The sequence below is a fragment of the Lepidochelys kempii genome, chromosome 1 (assembly GCF_965140265.1).
Source record: "Lepidochelys kempii isolate rLepKem1 chromosome 1, rLepKem1.hap2, whole genome shotgun sequence".
In the NCBI taxonomy this organism is placed as follows: Eukaryota; Metazoa; Chordata; order Testudines; family Cheloniidae; genus Lepidochelys; species Lepidochelys kempii.
In genome coordinates, this window is record NC_133256.1 from 242,478,517 (window position 1) to 242,494,465 (window position 15,949).

The 15,949-nt window shown below is 46.7% G+C and overlaps 1 protein-coding gene across 7 annotated transcripts in view; it reads right to left on the reverse strand.

Annotated features, from left to right (window-relative positions):
• The window catches only part of DDX11 (DEAD/H-box helicase 11), a 36,677-nt gene that overhangs the window by 20,375 nt on the left and 353 nt on the right, over positions 1-15,949 (reverse strand). For 4 of the 7 annotated variants that reach the window (XM_073321097.1, XM_073321078.1, XM_073321116.1 and 1 more), the window contains exons 2-8: positions 14,443-14,589; positions 12,479-12,715; positions 9,845-9,931; positions 5,391-5,548; positions 3,855-3,900; positions 2,750-2,857; positions 369-456 (exon numbers count right to left, since the gene is read on the reverse strand). In XM_073321097.1, coding sequence (XP_073177198.1) covers positions 369-456; positions 2,750-2,857; positions 3,855-3,900; positions 5,391-5,548; positions 9,845-9,931; positions 12,479-12,715; positions 14,443-14,589 — 871 coding nt within the window. The other 3 variants (XM_073321088.1, XM_073321106.1, XM_073321136.1) reach the window with 3 other exon arrangements.

Genomic DNA, 15,949 nt, shown 5'->3' on the forward strand with positions numbered 1-15,949 from the left:
AGGGAGAGAATCTCCTGACTTCTAGCTCCTATTCTAGACAACTCTTTTTCCATATCAACAATACAACCTTCTACTCACCGAAGCATCACTCTGGATCTCCACTTGACCGTTCACAAAGCTCCAAAGTCCAGCTGGAAATGACACCCTCCCCCTTTGAAATAAACATCCCCAAGACACAGCCTAGCTGGATTAGAGAGACAAGCCCCACTTCCCAAATGGGAAACAGCAGCATTTGAAGAAAGCCCCTTGAACCCGCACATAGGCTACTCTATCAGCAACCAGACAAAGCACATTGCACTGGAAAAGTGTTCATACTGATTGTAGTAGCAGTTGCTTCCTCAGTAGTCCAAGTTAGGAAGTGCTCATACCATGTTTGTTCTTCTGCATTTCCATACAGCGGTCATTGATCAGCTGGACAGCCCCCAGATGGCGCACCTCCTCGTTCACACAGAGGCTCTTAGAGAGAAACAGAATGAGAGAGACCGTTATGTGCTCTCACCTTCATTTGTAAGGTATAATTTCCTTTAGAACAGTCAGTCTAAGACTAGCTCTGGAACTGGACAGGTCTTCTACAGCAGGGTTCTCAACCTTTTTCTTTCTAAGCCCCCCCATCCCTCAACACGCTATAAAAACGCCATGGCCCACCTCTGCCACAACAACTTTTTTCCTGCATAGCCAGTAGATTAAAAGCCAGGGCTGGCATTAGGGGGTAGCAAGCAGGGCAACTGCCTCGGGCCCCATGCCGCAGGGGGCCTGCAAAGCCAAGTTGCTTGAGCTTCAGCCCAGGGCGGTGGGGCTCGGGCTTCAGCCCCAGGTCCCAGTGAGTCTAACACCGGCCATGCTCTCTGGTTTATTTTGGCGGCCCCCCCCAAAACCTGCTCACGGCCCCTGGACCCCTGGTTGAGAACTACTGTTCTACAATATATGGGATGTTGCCAGGTGTGCATACTTTGCCTTACTCCAGAACGAGTTACCAAATCTTCTGTATGCCACCATAAAGTTTATACACCAGCAAGCAGACAAAAAAAAAAAGGTGCCCCAAAGATGCTCTATGCCTGCATCCATGGTTCTGTGGTTTTCCCATTTACGCCAGCACCTGCAGGAATACTAAAACAAAGCAAGGGACTACTTTCCTAACACTTCAGGTGCTTGTGATGTCCCCAAAGTAGAAGAGGAAAGCAAGGCTCTTGAACATATGACGAGGGTGGCCAAAGCACAGTCCATGGGCCAAAAACCACCCCTGGATGCTCTAATTTTTAATACAGAGGTTCACCCCTGGAGATTACAGGTTCCAGCACTTGATCCAAGTGTGACACAGCGGCCCATTGTTGGTTCATTACACTGTGTCAGCAACTCTTGTCTGGCTGGACATACTCACTACACCTAACATGCTGTTGTCATAATCTGTATCTAAAAAGTATCATATAAAGTATCGTATGTGAACTAGTAACACACTGGTCATTAATATTGGGTAGTGTATATACACGTGATATATGACAAGTTATACATGTGTGCTGAGAATACATGTGTTTTTAAGATGTGTCTGGCAGACAAAGCTTAAGTCACCCCCACCTCAGACAAAGGAATGTGGTCCCTCCTGCTTTAATGAGTCTCCAGTGTAAACTGAGACAAGAGAGACAGTGAAAGTACATTTACATAAAAGGTAAACAAAACTAGGAAGTGAGGAGACAGTCACTTTACTAACTCGACAGGGGGGAAGAGACTGCAAACATTAACATGGCATCAGCTCCCTCGTGGACACAGCAAGCTGAGCCCCAAGAGAGGCTTCCCAACTTTGAATACAAAGACAAAACTTTGAGGATATAAGCAGAGAGAGAAAAAGCCATACTGGCATCCCTCACTTGAGGGACTAACGAGGCTAGAGCTCTTGAAGTCACAGAATAGTGACACAGCCAAGGGGGTTGAAGTCTCTGGGAACAGAGTATAGGTGAGAAACCTGCATAGGCAAAGATTGTAATTTGCTGAAATTAAGTTTGAGTCCTAGAAGCATTTATTTGTTGGTAACCATTTCTATACTTATTCCTTATACTTGTTATCACTTAAACCTATGCCCCAAGTTAATAAACTTATTTTACTTTTATCATAAACCAACTCAGTGCTTTCATTGAGGAGGGTTTGTCAACCCAAGTTAGGTTAGTAAGCTGCTGTGTACTGTGTACTTCTAAAGAAGCAACAAACTTGACAAGGTTTTTGGGTGCTATAGCAAGGGCGGAGCATTGCAGAGGAAGATGTCTCTGCAGAACTCTGGAATTGGAGTTCATTGATTGTCACAAGTTTGGACTGGCAGAGTCCCAAAGAGTTTGCTGGCACGGCAGACAAGCTGGCATGTCAGGGAGCTGACATATTGCTTAGCAGCAGCAAAGCTCTCACTTGCTGAGGCCGAGAGGGGTAACACAGTGGCTCACAGTTCTGGGAACCTCAGCAGGTTGTCACATTAAGCTCATGGTGGGGAATAAGGCACCACCACAATGCCAAATTAAAAAGATTAGTGTAGCTAGTATTCGCTCTGATTTTGGCAACCTAAGTTAAGCCCACGCATTGCTAATGTCACTTTCAGAGGAGCAAAATTTGGGCACCTGAGGAATTGAGTCTCAAATATTTTTACTAGGTGTTTACTAGTGACATAACGGTCATACCCACACACATCTCCCGGGATTTCAAGAAGGATTGTTGTATTTGTGAGACAGCATTTCAGTTCCTCTGGGAACCACCTCGGAGTGCTGCATACCTGCCTGGACCCCAGTGACACCAGCCGTACCTCCTCACCAAAAGGGCTCTTCTGAACTTCATGCACAAACTGAGCCAGCTGGGAGTGTGTGCGGCTGCAGTAGTAAATCTGTGATGAAAAAGAAAAGGAAGGCTAGAGGAACTCAAGGAGGGCTGTCTGCCTACCCTGTCATGAGAGAATCTGGATGGGAAAGACCCACAAATACTGGACCGGAGGGACTTCGAGACAGACTCATGGGACGCTTGGAGACCCCCATGACCGCACATAGGACCATCTTTTGTCTGACTGTCGAATATCCTGAGGGAAGTAAGGCACTGCGTAGGAGGGTTCAGCCTCTGGAACTAGCATCCCACCTGTGAGGACCAAACCTGACAGCTGGCAAGTGAATAGATGCAGACTCATGATGCCACATCCAGATGCCAGGGGGCATGCTGGTAGCAAGTTACCTACAATACATCCTATCAGTGAAAGGTGACATTTGTGTCTCCCAATCTAATCAAGGGGTCAATGTGTGAATGGATTCCAAATAGCCCTCACAAGGTGCTGGGACATTTAATGAAGCATTTCCTGCCTTGCTTATTGAGCGTGCCTTTCAAAGGCTGAACATTGTCAGGGGCCAGCTGACTGTAGCATTATCTCTTACTAACAGGAGTAAAGCATAGGAAAAAAACGCTGCTAAGATAAATTTTAAGAGACTCTTGCCATATCTCCCAAGTTTCAGAGATACTCTCCAGGTAACACAGCAGCATGCGCCACCAGTCCAGGCACTAGAGAACCAAGTGGCAAGTAAGCAGTGGCTTTTAAAAGTAATAAATGGCCATTTCCAGTAGTGTGCATTTACAGTGACTTCAGGGAGAAAATCTTAGCGATCTCAGCAGAATAAGCTGCCTAAATAGCCAGTATAATTCAAAAGGAGATGGTGGCAGAGATCCCCTTAGCAGGGCAGTGGCATCCACAAAGCTGCTTTTGACAGGTTGAAGAGTAATCCAGATCCCCAGTTCCTAGATCCCGCTGTCCCATATCACACTGTAGCTGTAAGGAAACTTTAATTCTTCTTTTACACACATTGTAAAGGGGAAGCATTAGATGCCCCTCCACATCTTACCTTGGTCACATGCTCCTCCTCCAAATCATCATCATCTTCATCCAACCTGTGGGGGTGGGGAAAATGAAATAATTTTCTTTCAGCAGCTTTCCAAAAGATTTGTCTCATATACAGTGCTTCAAAGCAACTTCAAGTGAGGTGGTAGCATCAGCTCAGGAAAAACCTCAGTCTACTGAACCATTAGTTGTATTAAAGTCAGATTTCTACAAGTGGCCTGTAAGTCTGATGAACAGCAATCTGGGGTCAAACATGCACTTTTTAGCAATTACGATTCAGTATCCCGCACTAATCTGAGCATTCTTTGGCATCCTCTTTACTAGGCACTTTAAAGAGTTCATGAGGATTTACTAGCTCATGAGCTCCAGGCCCCTGCTAATCAGTTCCACAATATTCCTTGGTACACTGGTTAAAATGAAACCTCAAACACACACGTACGCACACAAAGTAGAGAGAGGTCAGGCGAGCCAAAAATCTAATACACGAGAGAGTGTTAAAATAAACCAGAGTGCATGGCTGAGTGGTGCAGGCATTAAGTTTGAAACAGAATTTGATGCAGTTTGCCATGTGTTTTGAGATTTTAGGATGAAACTGAGGCACTATCTGCTCTCTGCATTCAGTAACGAACCAAGGGTATTTTTGGGCAAGTAGGTATTTGCCCTAGTGTCCTTGACTAAAATCATCTCCTCCCCGTACTATTGCATAACAACATATGCTACAGGTGCATGCCTGGTTACCCGAGAAGTGACTGCATTTTAGTGCTTGGTAAAGCAATTCCATTTACATGTAGTTTAATAAGTGTTTTGGATTTATTCAGATGGAAAGTGCTATATAAATATTTATTATACTTGCTGGTAAATCCAAATTTTACATGTGTTTTGTTTTCCCTGGTAACACATGGTTTAAGCTGAAATCCAGATGCCAAAGGAACAACTGTGTGTATATATGAGAGAGAGAGAGAGAGAGAGAGAGAGACAGACTGACTGTGTGTGGTTTTTATGCAGCGGTTCAGTGTCCTTCAAGATGTTCATGTCTTCTTTTTAAATTCTAGAGCCTCAAAAGCTGTCAGTACTAATCTGCAGGATTAACATCTTTTACTAACATCCTGAGGAGTATTTTGCTTCTCTGATGTAAGGAATTTGAACTCAAGTTATTTACCCAGTTCTCAGAGGGTTTATATGGGGAAATAGGCCAGGATGAAGTGGATGGCTCTACCCATTCCAGATAAGATAAGCACTTCTTCAGATCAGAGTTCAAGCCACAGTGCTGTCAGCATGAAGCTGATCCAGCTGAACAAAAGCCTTTGCGGTTCATGTAATTATATGGAAATACAGAATCTGCCTTCCAAGGACCAAATAGGGAGGAACTCCAGATTTATGTGCCAGAGAGATACATTTAGATCTAAAAGAAGGATGCCTGAATTTCCACATGAGAACCCCAGGAACCAGCAAACCAGAAACCCCTCACATCATTATCACTACCTAAAAGTGATACAAGCAGTAAGTCCCTGTCAAGGAATCACTCACTCCCAACCCTTACCACGATCCCATTTTCTTCTCCTCATCACTCTCATACTCGGCAAGAATCAGCTCCTCCTCCTCATGATCCAGCTGCTCTAGAACATCTGACCCTAACTCCGTCGACAAGATCTCTGTACTGAGCTGGAGCAGCCGCTGAGTTTCATCATCTTCAAGCCTCTGAAATTAGCACAAAGGACTATTATTCACTCAAAGACAGAGAGCACCATTCCGTACAACAGACAGTTCAGAGGGCAGCACCGTCTCCTACAGAATGGAGGGAACAGGATTCATCCACGTCCCCAGCAGAACAGAGAGGTACACGACCAACGGTCTCTGGAACTGCTCAGCAACACAGGATGCAGTCAGTACATAAGAATGGCCATACTGGGTCAGACCAAAGGTCCATCCAGCCCAGTATCCTGTCTGCCGACAGTGGCCAATGCCAGATGCCCCAGAGGGAATGAACCTAACAGGTAATGATCTAGTGATCTCTCTCCTGCCATCCATCTCCACCCTCTGACAAACAGAGGCTAGGGACACCATTACTTACCGATCCTGGCTAATAGCCTTTAATGGACTTAACCTCCATGAATTTATCTAGTTCTCTTTTAAACCCTGTTATAGTTCTAGCCTTCACAACCTCCTCAGGCAAGGAGTTCCAAAGGTTGACTGTGCGTTGAGTGAAGAACTTCCTTTATTTGTTTTAAACCTGCTACCCATTAATTTCATTTGGTGGCCCCTAGTTCTTATATATGGGAACAAGTAAATAACTTTTCCTTTTCACTTTCTCCACACCACTCATGATTTTATAGACCTCTATCATATCCCCCCTTAGTCTCCTCTTTTCCAAGCTGAAAAGTCCTAGCCTCTTTAATCTCTCCTAATATGGGACCCATTCCAAACCCCTAATCATTTTAGTTGCCCTTCTCTGAACCTTTTCTAATGCCAGTATGTCTTTTTTGAGATGAGGGGATCACATCTGTACGCAGTATTCAAGATGTGGGCGTACCATGGATTTATAAGGGCAATAAGATATTCTCCATCTTATTCTCTATCCCTTTTTTAATGATTCCTAACATCCCATTTGCTATTTTGACTGCCGCTGCACACTGCGTGGACATCTTCAGAGAACTATCCACAATGACTCCAAGATCTTTCTCCTGATTAGTTGTAGCTAAATTAGCCCCCATCATATTGAATGTATCGTTGGAGTTATTTTTTCCAACATGCATTACTTTACATTTATCCACATTAAATTTCATTTGCCATTTTGTTGCCCAATCACTTAGTTTTGTGAGATCTTCTTGAAGTTTTTCACAGTCTGCTTTGGCCTTAACTATCTTGAGCAGTTTAGTATCATCTGCAAACTTTGCCACCTCACTGTTTAGCCCTTTCTCCAGATCATTTATGAATAGGTTGAATAGGATTGGTCCTAGGACTGCCCCTTGGGGAACACCACTAGTTACCCCTCTCCATTCTGAAAATTTACCATTTATTCCTACCCTTTGTTCTCTGTCTTTTAACCAGTTCTCAATCCATGAAAGGATCTTCCCTCTTATCCCATGACAACTTAATTTACGTAAGAGCCTTTGGTGAGGGACCTTGTCAAAGGCTTTCTGGAAATCCAAGTACACTATGTCCACTGGATCCCCCTTGTTCACATTTGTTGACCCCCGCAAAGAACTCTAATAGATTAGTAAGACATGATCTCCCTTTACAGAAACTATGTTGACTTTTGCGCAACAATTTATGTTCTTCTATGTGTCTGACAATTTTATTCTTTACTATTGTTTCAACTAATTTGCCCAGTACTGACGTTAGACTTACCAGTCTGTAATTGTCAGGATCACCTCTAGAGCCCTTCTTAAATATTGGCATTACATTAGCTATCTTCCGGTCCTTGGGTACAGTAACTGATTTAAAGGACAGGTTACAAACCATAGTTAATCGTTCCACAATTTCACATTTGAGTTCTTTCAGAACTCTTGGGTGAATGCCATCTGGTCCCGGTGACTTGTTACTGTTAAGTTTCTCAATTAATTCCAAAACCTCCTCTAGTGTCACTTCAATCTGTGACAATTCCTCAGATTTGTCACCTACAAAAGACAGCTCAGGTTTGGGAATCTCCCTAACATCCTCAGCCATGAAGACTGAAGCAAAGAATTCATTTATGAATGTCAACTATGAATTTAGTTTCTCTGCGATGACTTTACCGTGTTTAAGTGCCTTTTGTATCTCGATCATCCAGGGGCCCCACTGGTTGTTTAGCAGGCTTCCTGCTTCTGATGTACTTAAACATTTTGTTATTACCTTTTGAATTTTTGGCTAGCTGTTCTTCAAACTCCTTTTTGACTTTTCTTATTAAATTTTTACATTTAATTTGGCAGTGTTTATGCTGCTGTTTACCTCACTAGGATTTGACTTCCACTTTTTAAAAGATGCCTTTTTATCTCTCGCTGCTTCTTTTACACGGTGGTTAAGTGACGATGGCTCTTTTTTAGCTCTTTTACTATGTTTTTTATTTGGGGTATACATTTAAGTTGAGCCTCTATTATGGTGTCTTTGAAAAGTGTCCATGCAGCTTGCAGGGATTTCACTCTAGTCACTGTGCCTTTTAAATTTCTGTTTAACTAACCTCCTCATTTTTGCATAGTTCCCCTTTCTGAAATTAAATGCCACAGTGTTGGGCTGTTGAGGTGTTCTTCCCACCAAAGGAATGTTAAATGTTGTTATATTATGGTCACTATTTCCAAGCGGTCCTGTTATAGTTACCTCTTGGACCAGCTCCTGTGCTTCACTCAGGACTAGATTGAGAGTTGCCTCTCCCCTTGTGGGTTTCTGTACCAGCTGCTCCAAGAAGCAGTCATTTAAAGTATCAAGAAATTTTGTCTTTGCATTTTGTCCTGAGGTGACATGTACCCAATCAATATGGGGATAACTGAAATACCCCACTATTATTGAGTTTTTTATTTTGATAGCCTCTCTAATCTCCCTTAGCATTTCATCGTCACTACCACTACGGTCAGGTGGTCGATAATAGATCCCATCTCATCCATCATCCTGTCTGACAGGGGCCAGTACAAGACAGTGTGCAAAAAAGCATGTAGTAGAATATATGTAATAAACTGTCCATAAGCGGATTTTCTCCTAGTTCCAAGCTGCTAGCGGTTGATATATGTCCTGAAGCATATCCCATATCCTTATATCCCTTACGGCTTAAAAAACAAAACAAAAACATTGTGATGTTCTTATTCCTAGAAGTATCTAACCCCTTTTATGGATTCTACTAAAATCATCATCAATAATATCTTATGGAATTAAGTTCCATGGGTTAATTTTGTGCTCTGTAAAAAAGGGGGCTTTTATCAGTTTTAAATTAATCACCTTTCCATTTCAATGAATGCCCCCTGATTCTTGTGGTATGAAAATGGGGAAACAGCACCTGATCCACCTTCTCTAGATTATTCATTGTTTTGTATAATTTGACCTTATTGTTATTTGTCTCTTTTCTAAACTAAGCAGTTCCATTTTTTAAGTCTCTCCTTATAGGGAAATTTTTAATTATACCTAATTATTTTTGTCTCTACGCCCTTTTTAGTTCAGCTGTATCCTTTGAGATGGTGTGACCAGAACTGAATACATATTCCAGGTGAAGACATGCTAACAATTTATATAATAGCATATTTTCCTAATAGGTGACTGAACACAGAATTGCCTGCTCAGGCACACAGAATGAGCATACTCAAATATCGGCAGGTGTCTCTGAAACTTTGGCCCACAGCATAACCAGATGCTCAGAATTGAGAGAACTAAGACTAGCCCCCCAGTCAGCCCTCCTCTTAGTGAGCAAAAATAAAATCTACTGTCTTTATTCACAAGGCATGGCCATTTCCAAACCACATTAACATATCACTGTGTGAAGCAAGACAATAGATGTAATTGTTCCCCAAAGGGGAACCTAACTAACTAAACAAATAAAATAAAAAACCCTCAGATTAACTTCATGGAGCAGTTTTTGGTTTTTTTGCTGCCACAGTCAGGAGCTGAAGTTGAACCCAAATCTAGAGACTATTAAAAAAATAATAATAATCCAACACATTTCTACTCTTTTTAGTGCATTTTCAAAACAACCGAATAACAAAGCTTTTTGAAAACACTAGAAGCAGACATACAGGATGACAACAGAAGGGAGTATAGTCCACCAAAGTACATCCTCTTCCTCTCCAGGCACCCAAATGCAATCACAGGAAATATTCCATATCAAAATCACCCATATCTTGAGAGCTTCTGAGACAAACTTGTAACACACAATCCAAGACTTTAACGCCCCAATCTTGCAAACACTTACACCCACAAGTAGTCCCAATGACTTCAACGAGAATATTCATGAGAAAAAAGGCACATGTATGAACAAGCGATAGCAGGACCTGAACCTCTCGTACAGAAACGCCTCTGCTCTCTGGGATAACTCACCTTTCTTTTTGATGCATATTTGAGTTGCACGTTATGGCGAATTTTCTCAAGACGAGCCTCTCGCTTCTTCCTCCTGATTTGCTCTTCCTGAAATGAAAGGTGTATATAGGTCAATTTACTAATTTAGGCTTAGAACCCAAACAACATTCCTCTCTAGGATCCTGAACCTCCTTTAGCCCCGAAGGCCTGCTCCCATTCCTGCGCCCCTAATCCCTGCGCCCCCTTTACTCCTAACCCCTGCATCCCCCTCCTGCACCCACATGTGGAAACTGACCTGGATGCACGAAGCAGCTGGCATTGCTGCTCGCTCCCCCGGGACTGCTGCTCCTCTGCCCCCTGCACACCCCTAACGAGCTGTGAAGGGGGGAGCGAGGAGCAAAATTAGGGCTCCCTGCATCCAGGTCACTTTCCCCACCTGGGCTGCATAAGGAGAGGGCACAAGAACAGCAGTTGCTTATGCCTCACAGCACAGCTGGGAAAAGTGACCAGGACACAGGGAGCTCTGGTGTGTATGAGAGAGAGAGAGAGAGAGGGGCCAAAAGCCAAAGCTGGCCAAAACACCAGACATGTGCTGCTCCCACTAAAAGGAAACCATCACACTACCTCATCCTTCACACTTCTCATCTGAACTACCAGGGCTTAAATTAAATTTTTGTATGAAATTGGGGTGAATTTAAAAACTGTTTAAAATGTTTTAAAAATAAAAAAATATTAAGAACTTTCATACATTTTATTTACAGTATCATTATTCATACTAGTCTTGCTAGTCCTTCCCCCCAGGCAGAGAGGCACAGAGACTAGGATCAGAACCAGCTGTGCCCCCCACAAGACTCAGCCAACCCTCCAAATCGGACCTGACCCACATCCCTCCCCAGACCAAACTGGACCCAATCCGCATCCCTCCCTAGACTGAACTCCCTGAACTGGACCAGACCAAAATCCCTCCCTAGACCAGGGGTGCTGGCAAGTGGGATGGGGCCGGGGGAACTGGGGAAGGTCCAGTTTCCCCCAGGGGTGCTGGTGGGGGGATGGGCAGGGTGCACTGGGTCTCCCCAGGGGCTACTGGTGAGGCAATGGGGTGAAGAGACTCCAGTTGCTCCACAGGGCTCGTGCCGAGGGGGCTTACCTGGAGCAAGGAGCACCCACGGGTTGGGGAGTCCGTCCACTGGGTGCTGGTGCCACCTCCTGCCCAGCATGGTCCAGGACCCCCACGCTCCCCAGCCTCTGCATTCGAATAATGGCAGGGCCGGGGCGGGCAGACGGGGAGAGCTGCATGCACAGCACCCTCCCACCAGCACTGCCCCAGGCCTGGCAGGGGCTCGAGAGCCCAGGGAGGAGGCAGGGGTCGCGTCACAGGAGAGCCCAGCTGTCTGCGGCAGCCCGAAACCCCCCAGGCCTACCACCAAGCCTCCCTACCCTGCTCTCTCCACCAAGTGGTACAAGCCTCTGGGAGGAGGAGGTAGGGCCATAGCAGATGAGGGCTCCTCTCAGCCCCTGTCACTGGCCGGCGCCCTCAGCTGGCAGCCGGCTGGCCAAGAGGAGCAAGTGGACAGGGGGGAGAGGGAGAAAGGGAGTGGGGAGAGAGAAGGCAGCTCTGGGCCCGCGGGCTGAGAGGAGCGGCGAAATGGGAGGCTGGGCTGGAAGAGGAAGAGAAACCAGCACCTCAGCTGCTTGGCCACAGTGTGCAAGTGGAGCGCCAGATCGGACCAGCACATGGCACCCTCTTTGGTGAGCCACCCTGCGCAACCGCCCTGGCTGCCCGCCACAAAGGCTGGCCCTACTTATACCTCCAGCAATCAGCAGCTAGCCATATAGCAGATAGCTAGGGCATCTCCAGAATCAGTGAATTCTGATGACTTGGGGGGCATAGTCTGATTTAGATGTTTTTCTAGACCAATGGTTCTCAACTCGTAGCTTGCAGGCCACTTGCAGCCAATCAGCACACAGCTGCGTCCCATGTGACATCCTCAGGGCCATACAGGTAGTGTGTGTATATATATATATGTTGTGCGGATGCGGCCCACATAATACCTAGAGAGCTTCATATGCAGCCCACAACGGTACACAGGTTGAGAACCACTGCTGTAGACCCTATGGTTTTGTTCTCTCTCACACATGCATAGTTTCTGATCTTTCTGGCTGCGAAGAGCCATGTGGCCATTAATCTCTGTCATCTAGTGACACAAACAGACATTGGTGCAAAGAGGGTTTGGGAATTATCCCATTCACCTTAATAGGGGATTACCTTTAAAACCAGTTTATGGCCACTGTGTGCCGATCTTGTTTCACTGCAGATAGTCACACCAGAAACATCCAGCTAATGATTTAAACCACTGGAGCTGAACATCCCTCTCAGCTGCCATTTTCCCAGCTCGTTGAGAGGACATTCTCCAGAAATACAGCTGAAAGTTATGAACATGTAAATAGCTGCATGTCTTTTGATTATTGGTATAATTGGGACACTTGCTACAGTCCTTAGACACAAGAGTAAAAGTATCATTTACATATGGTCAGCTACCAGTGCTTAGCAGATCAGAACATTTGACTTTACAAAGTTCCCTGTTCCCACTATGCCATCCACTGTGTTCCTTACAGACTGCTACTGATCTGGACTATAAAGGAGCATTGTTTGACCTTTAGTCTGTCCACCATGGCCCTCTCTTCTTTTTTCTGCATAAACTCAGTGATCCAATTCAGCTCCCCTACTGAGCTCTGGCAGTTTGAGGCCTCCGCACAGCATGACGTCGGCTGTTGTTGCTTGTCTTGTCCATTATGTTCATCTGCAAGGAGGCGGGCCTCCTCCTGCTTCTTTTTTTCTTCAAAATCTCTGAGCCAAGAGAGCGCTCCACAGATAAGACTCAAGGATTTTCCCTGCAATTAAAAAGAGAACAAAAATATCCAAACACACCTGGTGGAAATGGGAGTTATCACAGCCCTTAAAAGAATCCCAATGGCAAAACATATTTCATTATGTTAAATATGCCTCTGTGGAGCTCAGGTTATGCTTGAAGCAATAAAAGATTTTATTCAAAATGTACAGGATGCTACAGAGGTTGCACAAGATAAAGGCCTTAGCCTCTGATGTTTGCTGGTGTTATAATAAAGAAATAGGAACCCTAAGGCATATGCTATGGGACAGTCCAGCAGCCAGACAGCTGTGGAAAGAGGTGAACACGCGTTAAAACAGTGCTCAGCTTCAGCAACGAAACCTCAATCAAAAAGTATATCCTACATCATTTATGTGCCAAGCTGTGTTAACTCTGCCACAAAGATTTTGGTTCTTGAGGACTGCAATGATCACCAGGTGCATGATTTTACAAAAATGGAGGAGTACACGAACGTCTACGATAGAGCAGTGGTACTCAGAGCTGTCCAAGTTAGCAGCCAAAGAAAGAATATCCTATCACCATACAGAGCAATTATATGAATCTGAAGAAATCTGGACCCTGTTTCTAGATATGTTTGGATTAAAAAAATGTTGAGATGACTCAAAGAATGCCAGACCTCCATTCCACTTAACTCCTCCTCTCTTTCCCTCCCCCGCTTCCCTCCACTCCCTGTTCATGTATTTCTTTTTCTATTTTATTATTGTTACCTCCACCCTAACATGTTACGTCTATACAGCATTGCCTGGTTTTGTATTGTCTGGTCTGACTTTTTGACAAACTGTATAATTGCATAAATTCTACTGGATACCCTATGAAGCATGTGGTATTCAGAAACATATACAAACCGCAAGTCATTTATCTTTTTTGTACTTTTCATCTGTTTCTTTAAGAAAATCGATTTAAAAAAATCACAAAAAAAACACAAGAAGTGACACATTGATTCAAAACTAGATGTATTAATACAAGTTTGACAAGAAGGATTTCCATAAGGAAAAGGCACAAGGCCACTGCTAGATGACAAGCCCCAGAGATGTGGCTCGGTAGTATTTGCAATAATGAGAATAACACAAACATAATTATATTATATATAAGGCACATTTCACTTTTAATGCTTTTACATTTCCGTCTTGAGTAAGTCCCTTCCACTCCTACTTATTTTTGATCCTCTTTAAATGCCACATCTTTCTGGTATGGAGGCGCACAATCTATACACACTATTACATTATATTCCCATCACTAGCATACAGACAGGGGCTATTGCTTCCAGACAGTGTGATGTATTCTTTTTAATATGTAACTCAAATTTCCACTGGCACTTTTAAGATACTACAGTAGATCATATGACTAGTACAACTTTTGAAGTCTGCTACCTACCCTATGACCCATTTCAGAATTACTGCTTTCCAGGTTTCTCCAGGCCATTGACTGACTAGTGTTGTTATTCCCCAGCCTAGATGTAGTTTGTCCAGGCAGAATCTTTTTATTGCTAGCATGTTTCTCCTGTTTTTATTTGTACCTTTTCTCCATGACAATTATAAGCCAAAGGTGGCTGGCAACAGCTCTACGCTCCCTGACAACTCAATAATTCTGGATCCAAACAGGATTGAAAGGGATACTGAAGAAACTTGCAGGGGTGGTACTGTTTGTTAACTACAGTCTCATCAATATCCAAATGCAGGAAAGGCTCAGCAACACACTGCTCTCACTTACCGTCCCTGTGGGACTCTCAAAGATCCCGACTTTGCCAGCCTCCAGAACATCATACAGCTTGGCCATGAAATCCTCTTGGATGGAGTAAGGGGTGTAAGGAAATGGGAAATTAACCCTGCCCTTTCCCTGAGCTGCACCAGCCGCCTCCTGGCGGAGAAAACACATTCCATGTGAAGTGTGCTAACACAGCTCTGCATGCCTCTCCTTACCTCTGCCAGCCCTGGGGCCAGTCCCTGAGCCTGACCCCTCCAGCCCTGGTGCCAGCCCCCAGAGCAGCCCCAGGGCCAGTCCCCGAGCCTGACCCCCAGAGCAGGCCCTCTGCCAGCCCCCGAGCCTGACCCCCCAGCCCCACTGCCAGCCCTCAGAGCAGCCTCTCTGCTAGTCCCCGAGCCTGACCCCCCAGCCCCTCGGCCAGCCCCCAAAGTAGCCCCGCGGCCAGTCCCCGAGTCTGACCCCCCAGCCCCTCTGTCAGCCCCCAGAGCAGCCCCTCTGCCAGTCCCCGAGCCTGACCCCCCAGCCCCTCTGCCAGTCCCCGAGCCTGACCCCCCAGCCCCTCTGCCAGTCCCCAGAGCAGCCCCGCGACCAGACCCCGAGTCTGACCCCCCCAGCCCCTCTGCCAGTCCCCAGAGCAGCCCCTCTGCTAGTCCCCAAGCCTGACCCCCCAGCCCCTCTGCCAGTCCCCGAGCCTGACCCCCCAGCCCCTCTGCCAGTCCCCAGAGCAGCCCCTCTGCTAGTCCCCGAGCCTGACCCCCCAGCCCCTCTGCTAGTCCCCGAGCCTGACCCCCCAGCCCCTCTGCCAGTCCCCGAGCCTGACCCCCCCAGCCCCTCTGTCAGCCCCCAGAGCAGCCCCTCTGCCAGTCCCCGAGCCTGACCCCCCAGCCCCTCTGCCAGTCCCCGAGCCTGACCCCCCAGCCCCTCTGCTAGTCCCCGAGCCTGACCCCCCCAGCCCCTCTGTCAGCCCCCAGAGCAGCCCCTCTGCCAGTCCCCGAGCCTGACCCCCCAGCCCCTCTGCCAGTCCCCGAGCCTGACCCCCCAGCCCCTCTGCCAGTCCCCGAGCCTGACCCCCCAGCCCCTCTGCTAGTCCCCGAGCCTGACCCCCCAGCCCCTCTGCTAGTCCCCGAGCCTGACCCCCCCAGCCCCTCTGTCAGCCCCCAGAGCAGCCCCTCTGCCAGTCCCCGAGCCTGACCCCCCAGCCCCTCTGCCAGTCCCCGAGCCTGACCCCCCAGCCCCTCTGCCAGTCCCCGAGCCTGACCCCCCAGCCCCTCTGCCAGTCCCCAGAGCAGCCCCGCGACCAGACCCCGAGTCTGACCCCCCCCAGCCCCTCTGCCAGTCCCCAGAGCAGCCCCTCTGCTAGTCCCCGAGCCTGACCCCCCCAGCCCCTCTGCCAGCCCCCAGAGCAGCCCCGCGGCCAGTCCCCGAGCCCGACCCCCAGCCCCTCGGCCAGCCCCGCCCCCTGCCGGGCGCCGCGCTCCCCAGGCATCGCTCTGCTGCCAGCCCTGTTGCCCAC